Source organism: Engraulis encrasicolus, chromosome 11 (genome assembly GCF_034702125.1).
Source record: "Engraulis encrasicolus isolate BLACKSEA-1 chromosome 11, IST_EnEncr_1.0, whole genome shotgun sequence".
Lineage (NCBI taxonomy): Eukaryota > Metazoa > Chordata > Actinopteri > Clupeiformes > Engraulidae > Engraulis > Engraulis encrasicolus.
The window spans coordinates 16261098-16279370 of NC_085867.1; the positions used below are offsets into that span (position 1 = coordinate 16261098).

The 18273-nt window shown below is 47.0% G+C and overlaps 1 protein-coding gene across 3 annotated transcripts in view; it reads right to left on the minus strand.

Moving 5' to 3' along the window:
* Positions 1–18273, minus strand: part of vcanb (versican b) — a 303281-nt gene that overhangs the window by 14103 nt on the left and 270905 nt on the right. For all 3 annotated transcript variants that reach the window (XM_063210038.1, XM_063210039.1, XM_063210037.1), the window contains exons 4-10: positions 17790–17964; positions 17191–17318; positions 15155–15445; positions 10578–11219; positions 6713–8146; positions 6058–6171; positions 4761–4874 (exon numbers count right to left, since the gene is read on the minus strand). In XM_063210038.1, the coding sequence (XP_063066108.1) occupies positions 4761–4874; positions 6058–6171; positions 6713–8146; positions 10578–11219; positions 15155–15445; positions 17191–17318; positions 17790–17964 (2898 nt within the window). The remainder of the gene's footprint in view (positions 1–4760; positions 4875–6057; positions 6172–6712; positions 8147–10577; positions 11220–15154; positions 15446–17190; positions 17319–17789; positions 17965–18273) is intronic.

An 18273-nucleotide genomic window follows, 5' to 3' on the forward strand; every position in this document is an offset into this window, starting at 1 on the left:
GAGCAGATGTGTGTATTTCTCGGTGTGTGCGTGTGTGTCTCTCTCTCCCTCGCTCTGTCTTTTTGTGTGTGTGTGTTAGTGGTGTGGATTGGCACTGCCCTCACGATCCGATTCGATCAGGATTCGGGAGGTAGATTCGATTCGATTCTATGCGATTCGATCCGATCCGATTCAATTCTACAATGCATTGCAATGCATTACATTTCTACTGAAAGCAAAGCAAATGTTTCATCAGTCATGATGAGGCAATACAAGTAGTCAGATACTGAGCAACAATTTATTGGCTGTTTTCTGTATCAGTCTGGATCAGTCTGTATCAGTCTTGCAATGCTTTGAAGTACTTTCATTTAATTTAACATTCATTTGCTCTCGAAATATCCACGGAAGTAATTGAAACTTAAAAAAATTCCGCATCGATCCTGGAACTTGCCACATCGAGCCTGGATCGTCCATGACGCGCATTGGATTGGATCGCCGAATTGATCATTGTTGACACCACTAGTGTGTGTGTGTGCGCGTGTGTCGATGCGTGTCTGTGTGGGTGGGTGTATATATCTCCCCTCTCTCACTCTGCTTTTGTGGCTGTATGGGTGTGTGCATGTGTCTATGCGTGTGCATGTGCGAGTGTGTGTATCCGTGTCCGTGTCCGTGTGCGTGTGCGTGTGTGTGTGCGTGTGTGTGTGCTTATTAGCAGACACGTGTGTCTATGTGCTTGCGACGTATCCAGACACATGACCGAGTAACAGCTGCAATATTTGGGACACGACTCGTTTTTTGGGGAGGCACACCCTGAATGCCAGAGTCTTCTTGGCAGTGGCTGCAATCAGCAGCCTAGTTTTCAGTTTCCCGAAAAGAGGGCTCCCTCACACAGACCAGATTGTTTTTTTCTCAACTGCACTGCCACTTGGAAAAGACACTCAAGTAACAATTCAATTACCAATGTACCCTTCACAAACAACAGCAATCAGAGGAACCAGAATCGGTCTTAAATATAGACACATGCACACACACACGTGCACACATGCATACGCATACGCACACTGACACGCACACGCACACGCACACGCACACGCACACACACACACACACACACACACACACACACACACACACACACACACACACACACACACACAGTGACCAGAGTTGTATAAAGTAGAGGTAGAAGTACTCAGATGGACAGATGTAATGACAACAGTAGTGGTATGATATTACATGGTTGCATCTCTGTGATATCATACTACTAGTGTTTAAACGTTAATAACATTTGTAAGAATACTTCTACTTTACACAACTCTGTAACAGACATTCCTACAAGTAACAGTTTCTTGGTGATTGGCATTTGGCCACAACCCCAACCACACACATCTCTGGAGGCAGGTGTGGGTGTATGTGGGTGTTTGTCTGTGTGTGCGTGCATACTGCCACACCCACACACAAAAAACTGTAAGAGAGAGTGTCTATGTATCTGACACGACATTAACAGTGAAATGCAGGCAGGGACAAATTGGCCACAGCTGGATATGACTCCCTGCTCCCCAAGAGGGGGTCTCTCTCTCTCTCTCTCTCTCTCTCTCTCTCTATCTCTCTTTCTCTCTTTCTCAGTGTGTCTCTGTGTGTCTCTGTGTCTCTCTGTCTGTCTCTCCTTGTCTCTCTCTCTCTCTCTCTCTCTCTCTCTCTCTCTCTCTCTCTCTCTCTCTCTCTCTCTCTCTCTCTCTCTCCTTGTTGCAGTGTTGTGATCAAGTTCCCAGAAGCACTTGGGGGGCCTCAGGAGGCCCCTGGGAGGGCCCGGCCCAACCGATCCAGCTGCTGCACAATAGCAAAGGGAGACGGGATCAGTAACCGCCCTCCTGTGCTAGCGCTAAGAGCCCTGTGCTAACATTGACGCCACCCACCCAGCCAGCCACCCAATGCAAGTGCTTCACTCAATACAGCTGTGTGCATGAGAATAGCTATTAGCTTAGCTTGTAGTGGTTTAAAACGAGAAATGAAACGATCCAGACCCAGAAGTGTCACTGAGAGAGAGAGAGAGAGAGAGAGAGAGAGAGAGAGAGAGAGAGAGAGAGAGAGAGAGAGAGAGAGAGAGAGAGAGGAGAGAGAGAGAGAGTGTGTGTGTGTGTGTGTGTGTGTGTGTGTGTGTGTGTGTGTGTGTGTGTGTGTGTGTGTGTGTGTGTGTGTGTGTGTGTGTGTGTGTGTGTGTGTGTGGCTGTGCACATGCAGAGGGATGTTACTTCAAGAAAACCACAACGATAAAGCCTTGAAAAGGGATGACATCATCTTCCACATACCAGAGGTCACACTCACAATTTGGCCTTAAGAACACACACTTGCTCTGTTCCACAGCCTGAGACACTAATCTCTTAAGAATATCTGTCAGTGAGATAGTCCACTTATACAAAGTGTTTATTTCACATCACATGTACGCACCCGTTGCACTCAGCTTTGTGTCCAGAATAAAAATAATGACTGACTTTTGAAATTCCCAAGATGGTTTTTGGCATTCTGTCAAAAGAATTACAATTGGATGAAAAGTTAAACGACTTCCAAGTTCCGAAAAGAAGCGTAATTGCTTACAACTTAACTCTTTTTTTTGACAAACAAGACTTGGGTGAATGTGAGTGGGAGTCTTTAGAGAGGACTTGGCACTTGGCATCCTACAGCCGAATGCTGCATCGATTGCTCTTTAATGTGAGGGTGGCATGTTTTGTTTTAGACTAGAGGATTCCTTTCAAAGCCTTGACCTAAATAAAGGAACAAAAGTGAGCCTTTGCTGTCGACGCTGAAAGATAGAAAGAACGAAAGAAAGAATGAAAGAAAGAAAAAAAGAAAGAAAGAAAGCAAGAAAGAAAAAAGAAACAAACGAAAGAGAGAAAGAAAACATAAAAAAAGAAAGAAAGAAAGAAAGAAATAAAGATAGAAAAGACAGACAAAAAATGAGAGAGCAAATGAGACACCTATAAAGGAGAGGAAAACACGCTCACTGGCAACTCTTCACACCGTCAAAATGACACGGGCGTGGATGTTGGCCAAGTCATCCGAGCAGAGCAGAACGGAGCGGAGTGAACTGAGTGGAGCAGAGCAGAGCAGAGCGGAGTAGAGCAGAGCAGAGAAGAGTAGAGCAGAGAAGAGCGGAGCTGCTCTGAGCTCACTCACAGGGATGGCTCAGGAACACGTGACTGTTCCGAGTGACTAAACGTCCAGAGGAGCCGATGGCGGTGTTGTTTCACTCAGCTGGCTGAGAACATCCCACCCACCCCAACACCATCCCCAACCCCAACCCTCATCCCCTCTCCCCCTGGCCTGGTCCATCCTATAGAGATGGTGTTTCACTCAGCTGGCTGAGAACATATCCACCCAATCCAACCCCTCACTCACTCCCTCCCTCCCCGGCCTCATCTATCCTATGGCTTGCTCAGCCTCTGGCATTGCATCTGGGTCATTACTACCATCACCACCTCCGGGCAAGCTGACAGACAGGGGTGGACAAACTGCTCAGTTGTCTTTGGACCAGGGAGAGGAGAGAATGGGCACAGAATTGGGTCGCCATTACATTGTATGTACAGTATAGAGGGGGGAACAGAATTGGGTTATAGACAGTAAGTAAGTTGGGGAGGGGATGGTACTGTCAGATGATTTTGTCTCAAGGCTGCAAGTGGGACAGACAACCAGCACTACCACCACCACCATGCCATGGACCCATCAGGCCACATGCCAGTACCCAGACCCCGTCCCCCGTTGTGCCCCCTCCTCCAGCTCCCCTCAGCTGGGTGCCACAGCACAGTGCTGCAGCTCTCCCAGGAGTTCATCCCGCTGGCTGGCCAGATGAACTGCTGAACTGAACTGAGGCTGGATTGTTTAGGGGAGGATGGCAAGTCTGCAGTATGTTTGGGGCATTTTTATTGCGCGCAGTTCCTATGTTGACCCTTCTCCCCTTTTGCTCTCTCACGGTCTCTCTCTCTCTCTCTCGCGCGCGCTCTTGCTCTTGCTCTTGCGCTCTCTCTCTCTCTCTCTCTCTCTCTCTCTCTCTCTCTCCCCTACCTCCCTCCCTCTCCCTCTCCCCCTCTCTCTCCCTCCCCTCCACCCTCTCCCTCTCCCTCTCTCTGTGTTAAATGGCCTCATTATTAGCTATGGGGAAGTATATGGAAGTCACGTGAGACGATGGTTAAAGTTGCTCTCATTGTTAATGCTCAACACATGTGAGAAATGAGCAGCAAACTGGGAGGAGTAGGCTACATTTCCTTTACATTCTGATGCTCACACGAGGGGGAAGGGGGAAGGTAACCATATGTATAGATTTCCAAAAAGCACCAATAATGAAGCACAGAGAATGTAAAAGATGAACTTGTGCTACAGTGACAGATATAGGCTTCAGAAAGCCACATGTGTGTCACATACTTCGCTGTCACATATTTGGTGTGAACAAGACTATTCTTGTCATCAGACAGGACAGCTAATTAGTGAAATCACACATGTTAATAACTACACAGGCAGGAGAAATGCACAGAAAGGAGACTCTCACTTTTCCAAAGCCAGGACCATCCTCTCAAAAGTTGAAAATGCTGATACAGTAGGAATCATTGAGTTTGTAGACCATGTTTTCTTGACGGTACCCTAATTGATCCTTGCAAGGGCCAGAGTGAAACAGCTCATTGATATTTTATATTATGCGCAAGTAAAAGTAAAAAGTAAACGGCTCCTACTGCCCTAACGGGCATACAATACAGTACGACATGTCTGTGCCAACACAGGCTGCTACCTACCGTGCTCGCAGTTGGACCCAGAGTAGCTGGGCAGGCAGACGCAGGTGTAGGTGTTTTTGCCGTCCACGCAGGTGGCCCCGTTCAGACAGGGGTTGGATTGGCACTCGTCAGCCTCTGGACATCACCACCAAACACACACAACAGAAGAGGGGTCAAAGGGGTCATGATGATGATAAAGACACTGTGACTGTGCGTGTACACCAGAAACAACCAACGCGACCAAATAGCCGAGGTGAAGACGTTTCTCCATGAATTCACTGTATTTGCTTTGGGGCGTGATACTGACATGTTTGATTTAGTTAATCACAGAACAGCTGCTCAGGCATGTTAGCATGGGGCATTTCGAAGATATGGACATTCCGATTGGTTTTTGCCACACCACATCATAGCAAATTAAACAATATTGAATGACTTTAAACTTCTGAAATTCATTATGGTATCGCGTTTAACTTATTCCCCGGCGAATTTGCTTTGGTCGCAGAGTTTGCTGGTCCTCCATAGAGAAATAACGACTTCCGTTGCTTTGGTCTCTTCTGGTGTACATGCACAGTAATGGCTTTGACGTCCTCTTTTTCAGACTAGATACATAACATGACCAACAGCTGCTACTAGGAGTTTCTACAGAAGCGACTTCTAGATCTATATTTTTATCTTTTTAACTTTTTAACTTACTTATTTATTATTGTTCTAGCCCCCCTCTCCTCCTTTTTATGAAGCTGCTAATGCACTTTTTACAAATGCACTTTCACTTTTACTAATGTACTTGTTGTTTTTAACAGAGACATTTCTATTTTCTTTAACATCTCTTTTGTATCTATCCTACATATACTTTTTAACCTCCTGGTCCTGTGTTGTATATATGCTGTCTACTGTCTTTGCACAATCTGTATGTTACTGCTGCAACAAATGAATTTCCCCATGGCGGGATAATTAAAGGCATACTATACTATATACTATATTATTCTTTAATAAAGGTGTCCATTTTCTACCATGTACTGTATATCTGCCATCAAGAAGTTGTCTTTACTCTCCTACATTCTCATTACACTGAAATGGGCTTCATTTGATTCCCATGTTTGATTCCCATGTACTATTTTGAATAGCTCATTCAACGAAATAGTATTCAATTATAATTTAATTATACTGTATAATTCAATCACCCTGTAAAATTCAATACATCCTGTATGAATATAATTCAATAACTTGATATAACAGCACAATGACCTCATTGACCTTGACCTAACAACCAGGGTACTGGCTTGTGTTTGGCTGTGCAATGACGATTTTCAGTCAGTACCTTTCTCACAGCGATCTCCATCAAAGCCTGGAGCACACAGGCAGGTCTTCACTTTCCCCTGCAGATAGCAAGTGCCTCCATTCTGACAGTCCCCTTCAGGGCACAGGACAAGAGCTGAAAGAGAAGGTCATTAAAAATAATATCTGAAAGGGTGGAGGGGTTATATGATAATACTGCACTTAATTATTTAGGATGTAGGTGTTAATGAATATGTATGAAATGAATAATATATAAGTCTTCAGCCAATGTGTGAATTTCTGTAAGCCTTGCCTAAGGCTGATTACAATACCAGTATTGTATTATATTCAGGGCTCTAAATTAACACCAGCTAACTGGCCAAATGCTGGTGAAATTTCAGTTTGGCTGGTAGAAAAGACCAACTTACTAGCCACTTTGACCCATTGGTTATTGTGTGTTTGGCTAGTAAGATCAACATCTATTAGCCATGTTGGCTGGTAATGATAAAACTTAATTTAGGGCCCTGATTATTTATATTCTATTCTATTCTATTATATTATATTTTCACTGTTTCCAATATACATCAAATCTACAGTCATCACCAATGCCGAAATGTGAACTGTACAACAAAGACAGGTGAAAATGACTAAAATGAACTCTTTGACCCTGAAAATAAATCCACTGCACTAGTACATACCTGGCAGGTCCACGGTGTGTCCCTCCACATGGTGGCCGGTTCCAGTCTCTGGTACTGCGGTCGTGGAGCGAACAGGAGGCGGGCCGGCCTCTACCAGTTTGGGTCCAGCGTCATAATCTGGACCGTCCTCGTAATCATCACCCCCCTGGGTGGTTCTGCTGCCCGTGGTCTGAGGCTTAGGAGGAGTCACCTCAGGCTGGCTCTCAGCGGGCTTTGGTGGCACTACAGCAGCGGTGTCTTTACGCCCGGTGGTGGCTGAACCAGAAGTCACAACAGGATCTTTACGCCCGGTGGTGGCTGAGCCAGACGTCACCTTGGTGGCGTCTTTTCCCCTGGTGGTTCCCGGGAGTCCAACGGTCTCCTTTGCAGGGGTTACGAACTTGCCGGCAGTTGTCTGTCTGGGGTCAGCCCTGTCTACGCTTACAGCCCCTGCGCCCAGTGCGGGTGGAGCAGTTGCCACTGAATCAACCTCCTCAGAGGATGTCTTGCGATCGCCAGAGCCGCCATCCTCGACACTCGTTGCAGGCACTGCCAGAGGGGATTCTGTCGCTGTGTCTTTTCCGTCGTCCTTGTCGAGCTTATCGCCGCGTCCACGCTGGTCCAGAGTGGTGCCCATCGGGGTGGTTAAGGATAGCGTGACATCGGGCACAGCCAGCGGGGATCCGTTGGCATCCGCTGGCTTAACGGACTCGCCGGTCTCACCAGCGGGGCGCTCGTCCTGTCCAGAGCCGTCATCATCGGCAGAAGTCGAGCCCTCGAAGTCTTCTGCGTCTGCTGGTTTCCCGTCGGCCTCGCCCTCAGCTTTGGGAGTGGCGATGACGATCGGGCTGACTGTGGTCTCCGAGACCTTGCCACCCTCTGCGATCTCAGCTTCGTCCGTTGCCACGGTGATGGAAGCTTGGGATGGAGCGGTGGGGGCAGAGTCGTCCGCGGATCCTTCGCCGCGAGTCCTGTCCCTCTCGTCCTCTGTTGGGGGTCTCGCTGCCTCCTCACTTCCTTTGGCTGAGTCGCTTGTTGTGACTTTGCCGTCGACTTCCTGCTTTGTGGTTTTCCGGCTAGACGGCGTGCTGGTTGGAGAAGATGTGGTGGACTCAGCATCGAACCCGTCTACATCGTAAGTGTTCACCTCGATGACGTAGTCGAAGGGAGTCGTCGTCTCTGTCTCAGTACCATCATCGGGACCTGGAATCAGAATGGACGGCGTAGCGACCTCAAACTGGTCGCCGCGGGCTTCTTGCACGTCCTCGTCGGGCTTGATGGTGATCTCGTGCTTCCCGTTGACGAAGCTCAGCGTGGGGCTGATGGTGACGGCGCCGACGGCTGGGGAGTCGATGTCGCCGCTTCCCGGCGCCGCGTCGCTGTCTGTGGTGGTCGGCACGTCGAAACTGAGGTCGGGAGCTGGGATGCCTCCAATGATGTGCAGAATGTCATCGACTAGAAGAAGAAGAAGAAGAAGAAGAAGAAGAAGAAGAAGAAGAAAAAAAAGAAAGTCATAAATATCATAAACATCATTATTTGTTGCTAAGCCTCGAGTATGTATTGCTGTGTGCAGTAGGAGCCTACCGTACGTTAGCTACTTTGTTGTTTGCAATGCAATTTCCCATTGGCAACTACGTACTCAAGTTGCTAACTGGCTAACAACAACTCTTTCGAGAAACGCACCCCTGATCACTCCATAATGATGACTCCTTGCAAGGTCTAGCTGGCAACACCTGGAGAGTCTCATGGAAGTTACATGGTATACTGTGCACATGGAGCCAGACATAGATGGCTCCCATGGCACAAAATATTAAAACATCCCAAACAAAAAACTGCCCTAATTATTAAGCTAGGTGTAATGTTCCCCTTCTATGGCCATCATCAGACTTGTAAGCAGATTACCATAACGACAATGAAATCAAAGGTAGACATAATGTGACATGGCAATGATTTCAAATATCATCCATATCATCAACTATTTACACAAAGAGCGATTCACTGGCAAGTTGAGGTTGTTCCAATTTGAAACGACAACCACTCTGCTCTCACAAACTCCATGTGGGAGGTAGACAGCTGCTAATGAGGGTTGATTTCATGTTCAAACCAAATCTTAGAAAACGTCAACACAGAATATGAACTGAACTGGGGAACACACACCCATACGCACGCAGGTACACGCACGCACACACACACAGCTATGTTTCTGTGAAAACTGCTCCCCACATATACAGCCATTAGACTCCTTAAGGATAAAACAATAGTCCCCTATATGGCAGCTCGCTTGACGGGTACATTGGCAGCCGTCTACGGCAACCTGATCTGCCAGAGGAGGAGTGGGGAGGGAGGGGTGGGTCAGTCAAGTGAAAGTAATTAGTGGAGAATGATTACATCGCTGATTGATGTCCAAGAGGGTTGGCCATTTGACCCTGGAGGGGAAGGGAATTTCTTCCATGTGGCTCTCTGAGAGGCTTTGGTAAAGCGACACACTCAACACAAACAGTACCATAAGAGTGTTTTTTTTTGTTGCTTTTTTGTGTCTGGACTCAGAGCTGTCGGCTTGGCGGAGGGTGTTGCATGCAGGCTGGTGTTAAAGAGGGGGTTTCGACACTGTGCGAGACATCCCATCCATCCTCGGCTGGGAGGAAATGTTTTGAATAGATGGTAAACACTAAAGAACCAGGAGGACCAAGTGAACGTGTACTGGAGGTGCGCACATGACAAATCTCCCACCCAACTCTTTACACAGGGTTGCCAGACGTTACTGAGGATATCCATCTCAATAAACGCTCAAACACTGTCTGGAGACACCAAATCCTGGGCATTTTGAACTAAGTTCTATTCATTTCTATGGTCATACAGCTACATCTCCAATTGGATGGGAACCCACACAATCTGGCAACCCTGGCCTTGTATTCCCCCTCTCACAGAGCAAGGCAATTAAGGACAAGGAGGTGAGGGAGTAGGGTTGAAGCTGAGGGGGTAGAAAGGCCTGGTTCTGTTTCCTTTCCTCCAAACAAACTGAAATACACCATGGCACCACTCTGGCTATGCCAAAATGCCGACAGTAAACAGTTTGTGCTGAATGTTTGGAGCAAAAATATGGTGCCTGGTTGGGTGCATGAAGCAGGAGACTGGCTTTCGCTGAGCCAAGATGCTCTTACAGCACCATCTGTGCTGGCACATGGTCCGCGGTCATAATGAAATTAACCCAAACACACTGTTTTCAGTCGCGACATTACTACAGCGTGCTCCTGGACTGGTGTCTGCTTTTGCCACAGAGGGTTGCTGTTGCAAAACCAGATTCATTTTTCAGTATCCTTTGAAGGCTGTGGCCTGTTGTAAACTTGTAAAGTCACTCAGTGCAGCATTATTGCAGAGAATTATTTCCCCACATGCACACAGAACACAAAGGGGATTTAAGTGTGCAGACATTTTTCTTTCAATTTTACACAGTTTTTGTTTATGTTTGGCACCTTTTAATCGAGAGTGCGGTGAGATCCGGCTAAACCCACATGCACACAGACATCAAAATAATGACTGCGCTGTAAAATGCCTCTGCTGGTCATGTTCTGCAGGGTTAAGTTATCAAAAGCTCTTCCGCAATAATCACAAGCCATCTACTTCATTCATGTCCCGTTTTGTTGTAAAACTGACAAGGCGCTGAAGAGAATTACGTTCCACATTCCTCATTCATTCCTCATATGCTGAATACATTGAATGTGAAATATCCTGTCACACATCAGTACAGTTGTTTCTGTGATATAACAATAAAATAGTTACTGTACTGATACAGAATTATAAGATAAAAAATGGAAAGCCATTTCTGTGACACCATGGCCCAGAGCCGCAATGCTGCGCTACACATTTAAACCGAGACCCACAGTACCTGATTGATTCTTGTGATCCACGTTGACAATGATCAGGTGGAACGGTGGCTTGGTGGCATCAGTCTGAAGCCCGGTGGCATCGACACCATCCCCGTCGGGGATCTTGGCCACCACCACGCCCGTGGGCGCCGTGGCCGACTCGGCGATGACCACTGCGTCCCTGGTGCTGTCCTCGGGACGTCCCGGCGGCAAGACGTCCCGTTCCGTGGCAGGCGTCCCCTTGAACACGATAGCCGGCTTGTCGGAGCCGTCGCCCGTCAGGATCGGGGCGCCCGGGGTGGCCAGAGGGGTGACCTCGCCCACGCCACTACCTCCGTCCGCACTGCTCTCGTGCTCCTTGGCCTGCTCCACATCCAGGCCGGGTTTTCCCTTCTTAGGCGGGAGAGGAGGCAGGGGGAACTCTGGGATGGACTCCACCAGGGGGACGCGGCTCATCACCTCATCAGAGTAGTCGCTGAACGGGGTCGGGGAGGCCACCGGGGAGGTGGTGGAGGAGACTCGGCTGGCCGGGGAGGTCATGGTGGAGGAGAACGTGGACAGGGACTCCTCCCTCGAGTCGGGGCGTCTGGGGGAGGTCTTGGTGGCGACGGTGGTGGAGGAGACTGGGATACGCACTGGGGCGGTGGTGGAGAACTGGTATGCTGTGAACAACAGACAAGACAAGATGTGATACTGGTTTGAGAGCAGTGTTTCCCCTTGCTAGTATGTCACAGTCAAGGCATCCACCTTCCCAATAAACACGTACCACCTTACTAAATCCCCGAAAAATATAAGCCAGGCTGTGCCCTCCTCGTGACGCAACACTTTCAGCGTTGCAACTAGTCAGGTCAAGAGCAATACAAGTACTTTCTGAGTTCCCGAAAATACAGGAACTCCTCCCACTTTGTCTGTAAGCAAACAACCATAAGCAAACCAAGGGAGGCGGGTCAACCATACCGTTTGGGAAATGTTAATTGTTATGCTCTTGGTCAGACCAAGTCTCGAAGAGATTTGAACGTCGATGATAATCAGGCTATAAAAATATTAAGATTGTGTATTTTGACATTTTTGTATTCTTTATGGCTACTCAACAATAATTGCACAATCTATTTATTTTGGAAGTGGGAAGGTGTTCATATGAAGCAGTACAACATAGCCTTCCCAATCATGACATTGGCATGCTGGTATAACAACCATGACTTTATGCAGCGCAGAGTAACCTTTTACTTCTTGCACCTGGCTCAGGGTTACACAGACTTTGCACCACATCCTGCGGGTAACGTCAGGATCATTTTCCTCATTGCCGTGCAGCATTTTTTCCCACTGAGGCCATATTTCTAGTCGCTGACATGACCTCTTGGTTTTGACTGAACCCATTCGAGCCAATTGTAAGCCCCTTCATTTCCTTTCATAAACACTTACATACTCATGCTCGTGCTGATGTTTTTCCCCCCTGCTAACAACCACTCTGGTCATGTTTACATACATGCAAAAGCAGAGGTGTATGAACTAGTAATAGTAGTGTTATGGATGAAATAGCAACTCTAGAACTACGATACTACATATGCAACCATGTAATATCATGGTACTAGTGTATAATTACAAACATAATAGTACTTCTACATTATAAACCTCTATGATATAGTATTACATTTTTCTGTGACCACAAAACTAATATTTGGGTAATGTAATGTGTGTATATATACGTAACATTTGTACATGTGTACTGCTATCCTCTCTCCATGCTCATAAAGGGTTAATCCTTTGACCTGTCACGACTTGAGTTGAGAGCGACGTTAATGAATGTGTATGGAGTTTTAAAAAAAAGAGTGTTTTCATGTCCATTATTCATCGCGGAGCCCCTATGCATGCTCTCATCAGAGCTCCCTAAACATATGGATATACTGTATGGCAAGGCAAGGGGCTGACTCTCTTGGCGGCGGGCCAAGGGGTTTGAGAACAGACACTTTTGGGAGTTTTACACCCTTGTCATGCCTGCCCTAAGGAAAATTCAGTAAGAACCTAAACACTACATAAAGCGAGGCATGGCCATTATGATGTAATATATTTTGAGAGCGGGCCATCTGGCTTGCTTGTTGGAGGCTGGGAAGGATTGTAATGCCCCTCGCGTTAGTCGATCGCTCTGTACAGATGTACGTATGTCAGAATCAGAAAACAAGGGCCAATTGTCTATGAGATTATTTTTTTTCGTGCATGCTATCCCATCTATGTTAAGTGTAATGCTGTTAACCCGGGCAAGGTTTCGTTTACTTTATGTTTTTTTTTAATGCTGGTTGTCATGGACTGACACAGTCATTTAATGTCCCTGTGTAGCTGCAAGACACCTTCCCTCTGCAGTTAAGGTTTATGGTGGAAAAGTATATTAGTGCCACAGCTTGCTCTGCCCTATATACTGTAGAGACGTTTCAGTTGTAGCAGTTGAGGCAACTCCACCCTGTCTGCCTCTTGTAGCTTCTTGCAAACTGTGTACACTCCTCGCCTCACTCTCTCTCTATCTCTCTCTCCTTTGTCTCTCCATCACACTCTCTTGTGCCTGCTCTCTCCCAGACTCGCATCTGCCTGCACTTTTTCTCTCTATGTTGTCCGTACACTCTTTTTCTCTCTCAGTTGCAATCTCTCCTCCTCTCTCTCTTTTCCCTCCTCTTATACCTACTTTCTCCATGTCCCCTCTGCCTGGTCTGTCTGTCTACCTGTCTGTCTCTCTCTCTCTGTCTCTGTCTGTCTATCTGTCTGTCTGTCTGTCTCTCTCTGATTTGCTCTCTCTCTCTATCTCTCTCTCTCTGTGTGCCTGATTTCAGCTTTCTTAGCGTTCTGTCTGGCTGCACTCGTGCGCTGTGTGTGTGTGACTGGACCAGGAGCCAGCTGTTAGGCATTAGGGACACGTCCTCTTTCCTCCGCAGTTATCTCTGATGTAAAACATGAGGCGCTTTTTCCCTCATAAAATGTCACTGATGCCGAAACAGGGAAGGGGGACAACATCCACCAAACAACCCAAAACGTCCCTCCGTCCGGCCCCCACCTCACTCTGTAGCATCCTCTATTTTTTTCTCTCTCTCTGAGAGTGTTTTGTGTATACACAGAGCGTAAAAAAGCTACTTGCACCCTCCTTTTAGACCCCGTCCTCATCAGAGCTGAAAGCCGTGTCCTGTGCGATGTTTACTTTCTGTCCCTCTTTGGTGGACGAGACGCATGACGCAGCATGTGCTTTTTAGGAAGATGGAAAAGTCCCTATGCCCACTTAACTGCGGTGTCACACCAGGGACCAGAGAGAGAGCGAGAGAGAGAGTGAGACAGGGAGGCAGGGCAATGTTTTACACGCAGCACGCGGGGGGCCATACTTGTGTAGCCCTTGTGTTTCCTTCGAGGTTTTTAAGCGACGACAGAGGCTAAGCAGACACCTTGTCGAGAGCTGTTTAAAATACACCTCAGCAGGGACCCCGAGCAGGGTCAGGGGTCAAGGAAACAACAGACAAGTGATTAAGCAGAGAGCAAGAGGAAAGCTGCATGTCACTCTCTCTATCAGAACTTTCTACCCTTTAAGAAGAAGAAGAAGAAGAAGAAGAAGAAGAAGAAGAAGAAGAAGAAGAAGAAGAAGAAGAAGAAGAAGAAGAAGAAGAAGAAGAAGAAGAAGAAGAAGAAGAAGAAGAAGAAGAAGAAGAAGAAGAAGAAGAAGAAGCACAGGAGGAAGAGGAGGAGGAGAAATAGAAACAGAAGGAGAAGGAGAAGGAAGAGACGGAGGAGGAGAAATAACAGCACAAAGAAGCAAAAGAGGAAGAGGCCATAAAAAAGCCCAAAGTCAGATGGCTGTAACGCCAGTGCGTAGGAACGAGGAAGATGGAGCTGAGGAAATCGGATGATGCCCCTGGAGAGAGACAACAGGACCTGGCTCTGCTTTCCAGCCAATGGCGGGAGTTCACTCAGAGTCCAGTCCCAGCCAACCCCTGACGCAATACTCTCTCTAAGCAGGAGACACCCTCTCTCTATATCTCCTGCTCTCTATCTTTCTTTTTCCGTGTCTCTCTCGGCTCAGCTCAGCATTCTGTGGGGCTTTCACAAAACAAACTGATGCGAAGCTTCAGTCTGTAAAAAAGCTCCCTCTGATGTGATTTTGTTTTTTCTACACAAGTGTTCCAAGCAGTGATGGGCAATCTGAATTCAGAGGAAACAATGCAGCGTCACATATTCTTTTTTTAAAGATATTTTAAGGGCTTTTATTATTTTTCAATCAGGACAGAGACAGGAGTTGGGGGAGAGACACGGGGAAGGATCAGAGCCAGAATCAAACCCGGGTCGCCAGCGTACCGGTCCAGTGCCCAGCCGTTTGCGCCACGTCTAGGCCCAGTATCACATACTCTAAAATAGAAACAGCTGTGCCCTTACTGATGGACAATAATGAACTGCTCACTCTGGCTACAGAGGCATGTCCTCACAAACAGGAGATTTAGTGGAAGGTTAAAACAAATACTTGATACTGCAGCATTGTGTTTTCTGAGGACAGCTGACTGATCTCTTGTTAAACGACAGACAGTAAAAAAAAAACCCGGAGATAAGAAAGGACAATGTTTCTTTGTGTTACCTCTGAAGCAGAAGACACCAAACTTCTGGTTGGGCAGAGGGAATCCAGTCTGGTTCTCGTAGCGGTAGAGAGTGCGAACTCCCAGCGTGCCTCGTCCGCACTGGTACCTGGGGACGGAGATGGGGTAGCGCACACTGCCGTCAGACAGCCAGCTGTAGTCACAGCGGTCCAGGCCCTCCCTCCAGGCGGCGTGCAGCTGTCCGACGGAGGCCACCACGGTGCCCAGCCTCTTGCAGTAGGACTTGGCCTCTCGCAGGTTCATGCGGGTCCCAGGGGGGTAGAAGACCTCACCTATAGCACACAGAGAGGGGGGTTGGACACACACACATCCATCAGATAACAGCTCTTTATCTTCAGGGTTGGACACACGTCGTCTACCTCCCCAACAGTACAGGGTTACACGTACATACACACAAGGGCTCTAAATTAACTTTTTTCATCACCTGTCAAAATGACTAGTAGATGCTAATCTTACTAGCCAAACACATACTCACTAATGGGTCAAAGGGGCTAGTATGTTGCCTTTTTTATCAGCCAAACTGAATATTCAACAGCATTTGGCCAGTTTGCAGGTTAAGATAAAGTTGAGGTGTTTAGCAGGTGTTCAGATAGAGCCCTGCTTACACACACACAGCAACAGTTTGCATAAACATCCAAAATTAATATCATTAGACAGGAGTGTGAGCCTTTCATTTCATGCCTGCTGCATGTGTGTTGAGCTGGGGTGAGTTTCTAAAAAGAGAAGTTGTTAGCCTCTTAGCAACTTCGGTAGTTGCCAATGGGAAAATGCATTGAAAACAACAAAGTAGCTAATGTAGTAAGCAACTTTGGTTTAGAGAAATTCACCCCTGTTTTGTTAGCTGTTGTAAGATAACGTATGCCTCTTTTCCACTACCGGTTTTCTGGTAGGCCTACAGCTCCACACAGCAGGACTCTGCCACCACTTTATGCTTTTCGAATAGGCACGACACAGCTCAGTCATAGAGCAAAAAGTGGCGACTGAGTCCTGCTGTGTGGAGCTGTAGAGGCCTACCAGAAAACCGGCAGTGGAAAAAAAGGCATTAGTGTATCGCCCACACAAACATTTTAAATCTGTGTTTAGATTGCAAGATAAGACAGCCACACACACACACAAACACACACACACACGCACACACACACACACACGGACAGGCAGGCAGGTGCCTTAGCAGTATGCAAGTGAGTATGGGGAGCAGCGTTAGCTTGCATCTGCTGCCCCTGTTGCTTGATGAACGATACATGTAAGCTCTTCTCCAGATGTGTCAGGCAGAGTAATACACCACCTGCTGCTAGCTGACCTATATCAGCGGGGCGGTCACAGTGTTAGAAAAATGGCACGAGTGAGGTAAGAGGAAAAGGTTTGACCAAGAAAATGGAACATGCAACCTGTAAAGGAATATGGAAATGTCATATCGCCAATAGGATGATGTTAGCATTATACGCCATGTGAAAACTGAGCAGAGGAACACTGTGCGAGTCATTCATTCCAACATTCAGCCATACTATACTAGACAGAGACAAACTCTGTAGGCTGGTGGTTTTCTTGGATCTTGTCATGTTGACCTAACTGTACACCAGGGGTTTACACCTCTGTATAGCGCACATCATGAGCCTAATGAAAGAATACAAGTTTGAGCTCCTTTTAAGAAACACAAAATTGCTAAATAAATTAGCCAATACTTAAATAATAATGCTGGTGTACTCCATGGGACTCAAGGTAATGATGCATGGCACTACTTTTTCAGTAACGTTCACCAGCAAAAACATAATTGATTGGTAATGTTCCTAATAGCATGATTAAAAAAACATTATGTGCTGCTACAAGTTCTCTCGATGAATAACTAGGTGTGAGGAGTCTCCGGGAAGGATATCAACCTAGACATGCTCCCGCTTACCGACCATCTCATCCAATCAGAAATCGTAAAATATATTGACCGGATCCAACTATTGTATAATGATAATTAGTTGATAATTAAATGGGAGATTAAGGGAATACAATGATTGATAAAACTCACCGGGGATCTTGCCAACATAGCAGTAGACATCATACAGCTCAGTGGCATCTCTGACTCCGTAGGTTCGGATGCCAGGCTTCTTCAGCTTGTCTCCAAAGCAGCCTGGTCTTGGCGTGGTGATGGGGTATCTGCAAAATGTCAGAAGGTTGTCATGAATTCATCTGTGGTAGGTATAAAACATTCATCACATTACATCATTTGAAGTCAGCTCTTGTATAAAAACACAGCACCACAGTGCTACTTTACCAAAAAACTGCAGGATGTCAAAAATGTTTCCATGAATTCATTTATTGTATAAAACATTCATCACATCATCACATCATTTGAATTCATCTCTTATGTAAAAACACAACACCACAGTCCCACTTTCACCGAAAAAAAAAGAAAGGCAGATGTGATCAGGGCCGCCGCTAGGCACAAGCAGACTAGGGCCTCAACCACTTGCCCACAGGATTGGGGCCTCCTAAATTGAGATAGACTAAAAAACACATTATTATTATGATTATGTAGTTATGATAGGGGGCCTCCTGACCAGCTATGCTTGGGGCCTCCAAAACCTTAGCAGCGGCCCTGGATGTGATGATGCATCCCACGCGTACCTGACAGACTGATCCGCTATCCAGCCGGCGTCACAGTGGTCGAAGCCATCCTCGAACGCAGACGTCAGTTGGTCCTCTGTGGCTATTGTGGCTCCGACATTTTGGCAGGCCTGCTTGGCTTGCTCAAAGGTTAGCCCATACCGAGTGGTGCCCGGCCGGTAGTGAAACACAACACCTGAGAAAATAAATGACCTAGGCTGAAAAATATATACAATATATTCGGGAACACTGTTGAGCTTTCTCCATCCATGTGTGTCATCAGGGCAGCTGAAAGCTCTAGTCGGGCCCAGGACAAAGTAATCTGAAAGCCCCAACAACCCCCACCCATCCAAATGTACAATGTTCAGTACTAGGGAACAGATTCTAGAGCCCCTCTCTCCCTGGGTCTGGGGCAACTGACCCCTTTGTCCCAGCCCCTGTCGGCTTCCCTGGTGGTGTCATATTTGGGACTCGGCCCACAGCGCTGAGTATTGTTTGTGTATAA